At 38.8% G+C, this 12669-nt stretch overlaps 1 protein-coding gene across 3 annotated transcripts in view; it reads left to right on the top strand.

Annotated features, from left to right (window-relative positions):
* Window positions 1–7752, top strand: part of SHPRH (SNF2 histone linker PHD RING helicase) — a 97656-nt gene extending 89904 nt beyond the window's left edge. For all 3 annotated transcript variants that reach the window (XM_058534235.1, XM_058534232.1, XM_058534234.1), the window contains 2 exons: window positions 2908–2988; window positions 4214–7752. In XM_058534235.1, the coding sequence (XP_058390218.1) occupies window positions 2908–2988; window positions 4214–4310 (178 nt within the window). In that variant the 3' untranslated portion in view covers window positions 4311–7752. The remainder of the gene's footprint in view (window positions 1–2907; window positions 2989–4213) is intronic.
* Window positions 7753–12669: the final 4917 nt, after the last annotated feature.

Here is a 12669-nt window from a genome sequence, read left to right as displayed (position 1 = left end):
GTTAGTAAATAGATTTTTCTACTTTCTGAGGAGACTATCTTAAGTCTTTCTATATATCTTCTTCCTCCCCGTTGACAACGATCTTGTCTCGTAGAGGGAAAACAGATACAGTCAGATTAGAAGTACCTCATCTTTCCATTACCAGCTTGAACTGTCTACCTGCGTTCGTATTCACATACTTCATTCAGTACATTTTTATTGAGCACCTCCTGTGTGCCAGGCACTGGTCTAGTGATGGAGATGCCCTCATGGAGCTTAAATTCTAGTTGTAAGGGGTTGGAAGACAGACAGATGGTAAACAATAAACATAAGTAAAATGTAGGTATGTTAGGAGCTGGAGAAGTAGAGCCAGGTAAGGGGATTAAGAGCACAGGTGGCTGGGTGGGAAGGCATGAAAGGTCTTATGGAGGAGGTAGCATCTGAACAAGGAGGTGAAAAATGAGATGGAGAAAGAGAGAGGAAGTCAGGTAGATGTCTGCAGGCAGAATGTTCAAGTAGACAGTGCACTCAGTGCAAAGGCCCTGAGTCAGGAGTGTACCTGGTACCTCTGAGGAATAGCAAGGGGTCAGACTTGCTGAAGGAGAGTGAACAAAGAGGAGAGAAGTAGGAGATGAAGTCAGAGAGCTGGGGGGGAGTGTACGTAGGGCCCAGGAGGCTTTCACTGTGCGTGAGATAAGGAGCCCCTGGAAGGCTTAGAGCAGAGGAGTGACTATGATCTAACTTAAGTGTTGAAGGAATCATTCTGAGTGCCGTGTTCAGGCCCAGGGGAAAGGAAGCAAGAAAGAGCAGAAGCAGGGAGTCTAGTTAGGAGGCTGTTGCGGTAATCCTGGTGGGAGTTGAAGGTGACCCGGACCACATTAGAAGCAGTGGACGTGGTGAGAAGTGGTCAGGTTCTGGATATAGTTTGAAGGTAGAACCAATAGTACTGTGGACAGATTGGACATGGAGGGTGAGAGAGTCAAGGTCAACACCACAGTTTTGGCCTGGACAACTAGGAGGATGAAGTAGCTCTCGGTTGAGCTGGGGAAACCTACAAGGTAGAGCAGTTTTGGTGAGGGAAGAACAGAATTGATTTTAGTTACAAGTTTGAGATGTTTGTTAGACATCATGTGGAGATTTCTATTCTGTGATTGGACACACAAGTCCCGAGTTCAGGAGAGAAATCTGGGCTAGAGAGAGGGGTTTGGAAGTCACCAGCATGTATGGTGTTTTTTAAGTCCTGAGACTGAGTGAGATTACCCACGTAGTGAGCGTAGATGGAGAGGACGACCAGGGTTGGAGCCAAGCCCAGCTTCTGGAGCAGACATGAGGAACAGACATCAAGAACCTGGCAGTAGGGATGAGCTTAAAGGAAGGGAAATGGGAGTGAGTTGAGGCAAACTTAAAAGGAGTGGTGTAGGGACAGCAAATTGCAGGGTTCATTTCTCATTGCCTCCGTCTTCTTGGTAAAGGGTATGGTCAGGCCATTATCTGAGAGCGAGCAGGGTGGGAGAGGACTTACTGACTGTGGTGAAGGTTTGGAAATAAGGAAAGAGGTGTTCAGTAACCATTCCAGCTTAGCCAAGAGGCTCCCTTTGGGGCTTAAAGATAGCCAGGGATTACCTGTTCTTTCCGTGGAGACTAAGAACATCTTCCAAGCAGCACGTTCTAGGCAGGACCTGCCATCTGCCCCCGCCCCCCAAAAAAAAATCACTCCCCTATATTCCACCTCCACCTCCACCTCCTTACCTCTTATTCTCTCTCACCCTTTCCAGTTGGGGTTTTGTCCCCACCATGCCACTGAAATGAGGCTCCTAATGTTATTAATGTCCTACTTCTTACCAGTGGTCCCTGAGGGTTCTTTTACTCTATGTACACTCCTCAGATGAGCTCATCCAGTCCCAGAGCTTTAAGTAGCATTTATATGTGGAGGACTCACAAATGGATGTTCCCCAGCCCAGACATGTCCCTTTAGCTCCTGTCACAGATTCATATATCCAGTTCTATCTCTGCACATGTATCTGTGGACTCTACCTCCCCTTGGGTACCTATCTCAAAGAAACCTCAAGATTAACGTGGGTAAAATAAAACCATATTCCTGCTGCACTCCCACCCACCTCAAGCCTTCCTCATCTTATAATGTGCCATTTAAGACTTGTCAGCTCTACCTCCGAAAGATATTCCAAATATACTGACGACTTCCTGTCTCCACTGGTGCAGTGCTAGTACAATCCACCTCCTACCTGGACTGCTACAGAACTTCTTAGCTGGCTTCTCGGCCTCCATTCTTGCTGCCTTACAGTCAGTCCTCCACACAGCAGCCAAAGGGATTTCTAAAATATAACCAAGTATAACTCCAGTCATGCAGAAAACCCACTGATGGCTTCCCATTATAGCCACAATAAAATCCAAGTTCCTGCTGTGTCCTACGAGACCCTGCGTGATCTGACCTCGGCCCCCCTCTCCATCTCGTTGTCACCTCTCCTCCCCCATTTACAATATGCTTCTGCTGTGCTCGCCTTCTTTCTGCCCCTGGACCATTTGAAGTTTGTGCCAAGAATGTTCTCCTCCCAGGACTTGCCGTTTGTTTACTGTGTCTTCTGTCCCAGTGCTCCCCCCACTCCTCCTCTGCTTAGCAGCCTCATTCCCCTCAGTCGTGTTCCAACTCATGTCAGCCTCCTCGTGGCATATTATCTGTGCCTTGCAACTATCTGGTTTCTTTACGTGCTCGTTGTGTGTCTCCCTCGCCAGGCTGTTAGTTCATTGAGATTAAACCGTCTTGTTCACTTCTGACCCCCCCAGCACCTTGATTAGTACCTGCCACAGAGGGCCAGCTGACTAACAAATACAGCATATAACGTATGAAGTCTGTCCGTTCTTATTTATTTTAAGATGTATTTAAACTTGTCATTGTTATGTACCTTCTAGACCTACTATTGTACACAGATTCTTAATTAAAGCAACAATAGAAGAAAGAATGCAGGCAATGCTGAAAACTGCTGAGAGGAGGTAGGTGGCAATTAACTGCAAGTCCACAGGGAGTTTTCCTGTGTGTATAAGATGTTGTAAGTGTTGGGAACGTCTTCACTTAGATGACCATTTAGTCAACCAAAAGATGTAAGTACAGATACTTTCTAAAAGCAAGATATGACAGTTTACCTATTCAGTGTTTCTCAGTCAATGCTCAGGACATTTTAATTTTTGACTCAATTTATTAATAGAGATTGTAATGTGTAAAAATATATTCAGACTATCCTACATTTCTTTGGCACACTGGATTACTTTTTAAATGAAATCTATCTTTATGCCGCATCTAAAAGCCTTAGTCTGATATCCGTAAAACGAAATTTACAGTGCTCTTTACCTTATCACACATGTTAGTCACATGCAAGTAGGAAGATCTGGCTGAAAAATTCGGCTGGTAATTGTGGTGTTAATTCCAAAGGCAGAACAGCAGCACAGAGACCAGAACAACCTTTATTTTAAAAATTTAATTTTGGAATCATAAAACTTTCTAATATTTATTCCATAATTTTTCTTTAAAGTCATTTGGAAAACGTAAACCAATGCCTTAACTCCCTCCTCGTGAGATAGGTCTGTACACACACCAGAGATGATTTCCTTAGAAGGGATTTCTGCCACAGAGCTACTTCACGTAGCAAAGAAGCAATGTGAATTCAGAAATAGCAAAGAAGCAATTTGAATTCAGAAATTGTCTTCCGTTGGTGGTTTATGGGAAGGAAAGAGGCTACCACAAGAGCTTTTTGCCTCAAACGTGAAGGCTTTTTGTTATTGATGTTTCCATATGTAACAGAATTTGGTGATTGTATTTAAACCACCTCAATAAAATAGCAATTAGAAGAACTGTTGAAATTCTCTTGAAACAAATTAACTTTGTAAGGTGAGAGCCTTAGGAGCAGTTGGCAGGGGTTTTGTTTCTTTGTTTCCTTAATTGTGCAGAGAAAAAACATTTTATGACAAAGCCTGAAAATTGTATATGGAAGTCTTCACTAATTTTAACAAGACATGGTAATGACCCCATCATCTACTTTCTTCTGGGAGTTTCTTATGGTTCACTTACAAAAACTTAGGAATAAATATGTTTTTATACTATTATAAGAATATAATATTCTTATAGTCTTATATTATTATAAGTTATATTGTTATAAGACAAACATAATAATGTATTCCTTGGGGTTTCTTCCTGACTCTGCTCGCTTGGACAACCCCTCAGTCACACGAATTCGTCGGCGAAGTGCTCAGAGGCCTCCGTCCTGACCGTGGCTGATCTGGCAGACCTGTTTACCAAAGAGACCGAAGAGCTTGAGTGAAGTGCCCCTGATGCAATCCACAGAATGATGTATTTAAAACTTTCATAGCTTCTAGAGCAAAGTTATAAGACAAAGATCCAGTGGATGTCAGTCAGCACTGTCCTTGGTTGAGTGAATTTCTCTTTTTCAGTTGTACAATGTCCTAGTCGTTATTAGGTCCTTTTCAATATAGTTTCCAAAAGATCTATAAAGATTTTTAATTTTACACTCCTAGTAAAACATTTATTTTTGTTCCAAAGAATATCTATATCTGAGAGAATTAAGAGAGGTAACATGTACTTTTCTTTTGATAAGATCAGTCTTAAAAAGAGTGGGAATAAGAAAAAGTAAACTAGTCTAGTTTATATGACCTCATGTATTTAACCAACATAGATCTCGTTTTTGGAAGGGCCTTCAGTATCTTTAGCACATGATTCACCAATCTTTTGTTAGTAATATTTTAAGTAAATGGTGAATTATGTTAACTCCTAGTTATTTGAGTAGGTTTAGACTGTAACGCCATGCATAGTAACTTTACAGTAATACAACTCCTAAATAAGTTAATATTAGGCAATGATTTCTTTTCTCTGTACCCTGCTACTAGAAATTGAAACACTGAAAACTTTTCGTATTTCTATTTTACATTAAGGAGTATCAGTGTAAGCAGTTAACTTTAAATAGCTTTTTCAAGTGTGTTAACATTTACCTTAAAATTATCTAAACTGCTTCCTCTACTTTTAATTTTTCCTCTTGTTAAGTTTTTACATGTTTTAAGATTGATGTATCTGTAAATATTGCAATTTTTATAATTTTAGTTCTTATCATTATAACATGGAAATATGGCAGGGGTTTTTTTAGTCATTATTACACTGATGGCTTGAATTCTTTTCCTTTCCCACTTTCTTGTGTAACTAGACTTTAAACCATTAATGTCTAAATTTATGATAGGGTTTGTTATTTTATTCTCCTAGAACTCCCCTCAAGGCCTAATATTTGATTTGTGGAACAAGAAAATGTTGTATTCACATAAGCAAATAATTGCAAGTGATAGTAACCTAGGGTTTCTTCTTCTGTGAAGAATTAATGGACTTTGAAATTGCTAAATAAGGAATAGCTTGTATTCTAGCCATTTGATGTAATACGAATGTTTTTGTTTTGTTTTCTTTGAGCCTTCAGAGTTTTAAATGACCCTCAGGACTCATTAGCTCCTGCTTAGCTGCCCAGAAAACTGTAACAGAAATACCCCTGGATCACATCTGTCCGCGAGGCTCTGGTGCTTAGTTAAGGTGCATTTTCTTATTCTAGGTTTATAGGGTGACATAATTCAACTGAAGAAAACACACACATATTTTTGGTGCTTATTCTTCAGTTGAAGGGAGATATGCATTGATTCTTTTATATGAAATTAAACAGAACTATTATTTTCGTAGCTCTTTACGTATGATAAAGAGCTTTCCTGTACAGTCATGTGTTTCATTTGCCCAGCAATCCTGTCAAGTTGATATAATTAATATCATTCCTGTTTTAAAGGTAGAGAACTAAGGTTTGGAAATATGGAGAAACGTGTCCATGACACGTAGCAAGTAAATGGTGGAGCCCAGGTCCCGACTCCAAATCTCATGTCCTTTTTCTAAACCATATATCTTGCTGAGATTCAGAAGGTCCATGGTTATAATTTAATGGTGAGCATATTTCAATATTTCTTTTTGTTTGTTTCCTAGAATTCCTTTTTAAGCTAAAGTTTTAGGGAAAACAATTTGATATGCTTCAATTTTGTAAAAAAAAAAATAGAGAGAGAGATATATAAAAATATACCTATCTGTATTAGAGAAAAACTGCTCTTATTTATTTCTGTAAGATATTATCAATTAAATAAATATTTTAGTGGAAATTGAAATTTGAGAATTTATTTAATTTCTGACTGTAGAACATGCAGTGGGGGTTTTTTTGTTTGTTTTGGTCTCTCAACAAAAGATGTTAAAATTGTTTACACTACAGAATCTTATATTTCGTAGACATTTGTTATTTCTTCAAAACAGTCATGACAGTTCTTCCAAATAATTGTTCAAAACAAATACAGATCTAATCACCACATCTTCTTGGCTGCAAACAAAGAACTTTTTGGTTTTCTTCTTCCATCATTTTATGTTGTCTGAAATATCACTGTGCTTATAAATAGTTGTTCTTAAATGGGTGCTGTGCTAATGAACCAGTGAGAGAAAATGATAGAATCCCAATGCTTGGCTTAAATGTGTTTGAATCTGGGGATTTTCCATTAATGAATCCAGGTGAGTTTACCAGGACTGAAAAGACTTACCAATAGACAATGTAAAATACATGTACCTAAATCCGTAGTCTTTTGCCTCAAACCTGGATAGTTATACTATGCTAATTGCAGCTTCAACTTTTCTCTTTGGTGTGATCTAGACAGAATGATCCATGCATTTAGTTTTAAGTATGAGTCCCTTTCATATCACATTAATAACAAGAAACTAAAAACTCTCAACGTAGTGATCTGACATGTAACCACAAAGACTTTACAAATAATTATCAAACTTAACAATACTTATCAAAATACTTAGGAGTTGAATTTAGCAATGCACGATTCATCATCAGCTCAGGCTACCCTTTCAAGGGGACAAAGGAAGAAATTATATCTTTTAAAATTTCTCTTGCTCTCATTCGCTAGTTCTCCCGAGATTTCATGTGCTGGAGTTCTTGATTAAACTGCAGAATAGCCTTTGGGAATGCAGAAAGCACCTATGCTAAAGGACCTCGGGCTTAGTTAAATTGAATAAAAAACCTTTCAGTTTTTTAGGATTTAAAACAAAATCCCACAATAATATGCTGTTTCATAATTTTTAACTGGCATACCACTGTAAAAATGAAATGTCATTGAAACAATACAGTACAAGAATGCATTGTAGGCCTATCTACTCTGATAAAGGAAATCTTTAATAAAATTTCTTCAAATTGAGATCAGTTAACTATGTTTTATAAAATTTGCAGGAATCTCCATGTGCCTCTGTGACACTGTGAAGCCCACGTGAGTGCTGTCACATGTGAGGGTTGCATATGAACTACTTGCAAGCCTTGCTTTAGAGGAAGGCTATGTGAGTAATTGATAACCCCAAAGGGAATTCAAGTCTTGCAATAGGTATGTGGTGGTGTCTCCAAGTTATAGAACAGATAGTGTCACATACAGAAAATAGCACGAGAACTTGGCAGGGACCGAAGTTGCCATCTCCAGTCTTCCCTTGCCTTCAGTCAGCCTTTCAGGGGCATGCATATCTTGTCTTTGAAGGTCCCAACCATCCCTGGGATCCTGGTCCATTATTTAATATTAGTGACTCTGAAGACTGATTTTGTTCATGAAAACCAACTTTGTTATATTGAAACCAAACCCTTTGTACTGCAGCTTATGCTTTTTTTCTTTCAAAATAGAAATAAAACTTAACCTCCATTTTCTGTATAATGATCCTTTGTACAGGTAACTATTGTTATAAAATTATTCAGTAAGTTTCTTTCTGCCTATCCAATATTCCATTCCTTCAGCCTTTTCTTAAAAGTCTTCCTCTCCAAACCCCTTTGGCATCTTTGTCTCCTGGTAAACCTGCTCTTAGAGCTCCACACCCCTCATAGAGCCTCTTCAGGGAACAATTTTGTCCAAGGACGTATTTTCGACATGTGGGATCTTTTCAGATCTGTGAATTGTATGCCTCACAGTTCTGATCACTGACCCCTCCAGTGCCTTAAGGAGCAGACATTTGTGCCCGAATTTCCTAGTTTCTCCTCACTTTATTAATAACTTGTTTAGGGTGTATCTACTGAGATTACCTGTGCTTTTTTCAAAACCGTTTAGTTTGTATTTACCACATCCCTAATTCTGTACTCAGAACTATAAAGGCACCTTATGCCCCTTCTGTTTCCCAGCTTCAACAGTCAAACAAGTGCTACATCCAGTTATTTTCCAGACTCTTCATACAAATTTCCATTGACTAAGATGAGGGCATTACTGCCTGTTGATTATGTTGAATATGTTTTCCTTTGACTGTCACGGAATGGTGGTAACGTTGGTAAATGCAAACCTGTGTTTTAAAAGGGAATGTATTTTAGTGCCTGATCTTGCTTTATTGTATCAGAATGTTTATAAATGATTAGCTATTAAACTGTTAAGGCATCATTGTGGAATATTGTATTTACTTAAAATGTCCTCAATGCTTTTCACTTTTTATGTCCTTATATTCTGCAGGTGACCATTCCTACCCTACACTCACGTTCAGCTTCGCAGAGAATTGCGTACCAGCATGATATGGTACAAATAAAGACATTACATAGCACTTCTGTCTTCCTATTAAGTTGTTAACGATGACTCAATTAAGCAGACATCTAATTGATGCAGTGAGTTGTTTTTAAGGGATGATCATTTTTACTCATAATCTTTGCATACAGCAAAAGATTAGCACATTTCCTTCTTAAATGGCTTTGGCCTTCATCAAGGTAAAGATCTTTACTAAGTCACTTTTTAACTCTCTTCCTTTCTTGCTATCTGCTCTTTTCCTCCTCAGTTTTGGAAGTGTATGTCTAAGTGATACCGAGCAATGGGCTCACTCTGCTCGCTGCAATCTGAGCCAATTAATCACAACGAGTTAGGTATCGAGAAAGGAAATTTTAATTCAATTAGCTGGCATAATCGGGAAGATGGCATATTAATGTCTCAAAAAAGCCATCTTCAGAAATTACAGAATCTTGAGGTAGTTATATAGGGAAAATGGGCAGTAAGGAGGGAGTTTCCTTCAGGAAACATGATGGGCTCCAAGGTCTTTCATTGTTCCATTCTTCTGTCAGCTGTGATGGATACCTTGTAGGTATATTTCCTACCTGTAGTCAACCTGTTCCTGGAGAGAAACTCATAAAGCAAAGTTTTAATTTGTCAAGCTATCGAGGAGTACATACGTAAGCAGAGGCCATAAATCAGGAGAGCATGTGAATTTTTTTAGAGTACGTGCAGAGCAGTGAGTCGTCACACAGGAGGGGCTGGGGCCATTTAACGTAACAAGATGGCCTCACTTATGCTCACTTACTTATCAGAAAAGCAGTTTATCCACCATTACACAAAAGAGTACTTATCAGACCCCCACCCAGGCATTCCTGACCTGGAGGCAGTGGGCTCCGGAGGGGAGAGGCTCCTCCGATGAGCCTGAGAGAGTAAGCCCCCAAGTTGTGTGCAGTTTGCAGCTCCCAGAAGAGAGTCCGCCTGTATATACCAGCCCAAACTGACAAAGACATAACCCACATAAACAAAAGCTTTTTAGGGTCTTCAATAATTTTGATGTATATAAAGTTCCTGAGACCAAAAAGTTTGAAAACTACAGTAGCCTGTTTTTAAATTATCTTCCATGTCTCATCAAGAACAAGGCAGGGAATGGGCCGTGCTTGTGGTGAGTTGCTGTATGCACCTTTTTATTGACCATTGTTAAAGGCCTATTTTAGAAAGAAATCTACCCAAAGAGCAGCAGCAGTATATGCAGGCTTGATGGACTTTGTGTAACAAGGAGTTCCTTTTAGTTTTGCATCTTACACTTCGTTTAAAAAAGAAATTAAATGGTTGAGGTTGCATATAGCAGTTGACTTTTTAAACCACTTACTCCAGATGAATGTAAAATAAACTGAGATTCTGTGACTGCTCTGTGACCACAGAGATAATTGTCACCTGTGATGGTCAGTTTTATGAGTCACTTTGGCTAGGCTATAGTCCCAGTTACTCAAACACTCATCTATGTATTTTGTGAAAGTGTTTTATAGATATGATTCAAGTCCATAATCCGCTGACTTTTAGGGAGATTATCCTAGATGACCTGGGTGCGCTTGATTTAATCAGTTGAAAGGCCTCAGGAGCAGAAGTGATACTTCCAAGAAGAGGAAATTCCACCTGTAGACACAGCCTTCAGCGCATGCCTGAGAGTTCCAGCAGGCCCTTCCTGATGGCCTGCCCTACAGATTTTGGACTTGCCTAACCAGCCTCTGCAATCATCGATGCCTTGCAATAAATCCTTTATATCTCCTACTGGTTTTCTTTCTCTGGTCCAACGCTGACTCATACACCCGCTTTGGGGAAGCAGATGAGTGACACTGTTTATGCTGCCACTTTTAAGTAGCATTGTAATGTTTCTAAGAAAACATACCCGAAAATGTTTAGACGTGACCTAAACATGTAAAGAATACAGGTTGCAATAACAACAACACAAAAATGAGATAGCTTTTGAAATGAGTATCACTGGTGTCCATTCTGTCCTCCAGTGTGGCATGTATGCGTTCCAGGAATAGGCAAGGAGATCCATTGAGGTATGGAGAGAAGGTATTGGAACTTGTATTGAGTGGGGGATTATTTATAAGAGAGAAATTAAGCTTCCTCTTATTTAATATGGAGATCAACACTATTCCCATCCACTTTATATGGCAGTTATGTGTCCCCTGTGTAAGTGAATTTGGGAGCCACACACACTATCAGGCAAAGAACGAGTGCTGAAGAATTTCATCCTTGTATCAGGATGTCAGTGGGGAGGAGGAGGGGCCTATAGCATCCAGTACAATTTTAATTATCCACGGGAAAGCAATTTTAGAACACAAAATGAGTTCTCAAAGAAGATAGTGAAATTGTTTCTGAAATATTTTCAGAAAAGGCCAGGATTTTTTTTAAGTGCAAGTGAACTTGAAGGCTCTTTTAAGTCTTAAATAACTATGGTATTTTCCATTTTAGTTTTTTTTTTTTCTTTCTCCCAAAATGTGTGGTGTTACATTCCAGAATCTCCTTAGCCATGTGAATAATAAATACAAAAAAATGGGGAGGGCCGGGGGGGCTGCTATTTACTTTTGTAAAAAGTTAATAAACATAGAAAATGCAACTATTCCTTTTTAAAAAATTATCGAGGAATTCAGTGAATTCAGTAGGAAAGGCTTTGCCTTCCATTGGGTGTACAGTAAATGGTTGTTGAATTTAATTGGTTGGAATAACTGATAAACCTGGTTCTCAAGAGAGCAGAGTTCTGTGGGTTACTAAAACATCTGCGAGCATCCTGTCCACTAGAGACCTAGCTGATAAACATGAAGAGATCATTTAACATTTCTCCTATAACTGTGCTACTTCTGTTTCGTATTTAATAGAAGTGCTCTTTGATTGTTATTCTTTGATTTTTGATTTTAATATCAGTCATTGTTACACAAACTGATTAATTTTTTATCTCTAAGATTTATGTAATATCGCCTAAAGCTATTTGTTTCTTTTGGACTCCTATGAATCCAGCTGCCAAGACAAGTGGCTCTGCCCTGAAATCACAAGGCAACTCCACTGAGTCAGTGGATCCCAGAAATAAGGAACCATGAATCTGGCAAGGAGGCCATCCTCCAGAACAATACAGCATTACTGTGTTTCTCTCACACTAGACAGAGTCATGGGTTGTTTTCCTCTTTGGTTGGAGGCAAATTCAACCTTAAAAAGCACTGATATTTAACAATAAAAACACAACCCAATTTAAAAATGGGCAAAGGATTTGTTTTTTTTAATAGAAATATTCTTATTTCAAAATGAAGACATTGAAAGCATAAGAAATCTAAAAGTTCTATGAAATTACTTAAAAGATATCTTGTTTATTTTGTGTTGCTCCAATATAGTAGCACTAAACGTGTGCCCTCAAAAATGATTAAGTAGTAGCCATTTTAACCTTGAGTTTTTTTCCCGCTTTAATGAGGAATAATTGACAAATATAATTGTATATATTTAAAGTTACAATATGATAATCTGATATACATGTATATTGTGAAATGATTACCAAGATCAAGGTAATTAACACATCCATCGCCTCAGCAGTTAACTCTTTTTGTATGTGTGTGGAAGGGTGTGTGTGTGGGAAGAAAGCTTAAGATCTACTCTGGGGAAGTTCAAGTGTACAAGGCCGTGTCATTAACTAGAGTCACCACTCTGTACTTAGAGCCTCAGAACTTATTCATCTTATAACTGGAAGTTGGTACCCTTTGACCCATATATCCCCTCTGAAAAAGATATACAGGTGGCTGATAGGCACGTGAAAAGATGATCGACTGCATTAGTCACTAAAGAAATGCAAATCAAAACCATAATGAGAGGGATGTGGTGGGGGGATGAATAAGCACAACAGAGGATTTTTAGGGCAATGAAACTATTCTATATGATGCTACAATGGCAGATACATGTTCTTATACATTGTCAAAGTCCATACAATGTACACCAAGAGTGAATCCTAATGTAAACTATGGACTTTGGGCGATAATGATGTGTCAATATAGGTTCGTTGATTGTAACAAATAACAAGTGTACCACTCTGGTGGGGTACATTGATAGTTG

This window comes from Diceros bicornis, chromosome 39 (genome assembly GCF_020826845.1).
Source record: "Diceros bicornis minor isolate mBicDic1 chromosome 39, mDicBic1.mat.cur, whole genome shotgun sequence".
NCBI lineage: Eukaryota > Metazoa > Chordata > Mammalia > Perissodactyla > Rhinocerotidae > Diceros > Diceros bicornis.
Note: the sequence above shows the minus strand (reverse complement) of the source record. Positions and strands in the feature narration are given on the sequence as shown.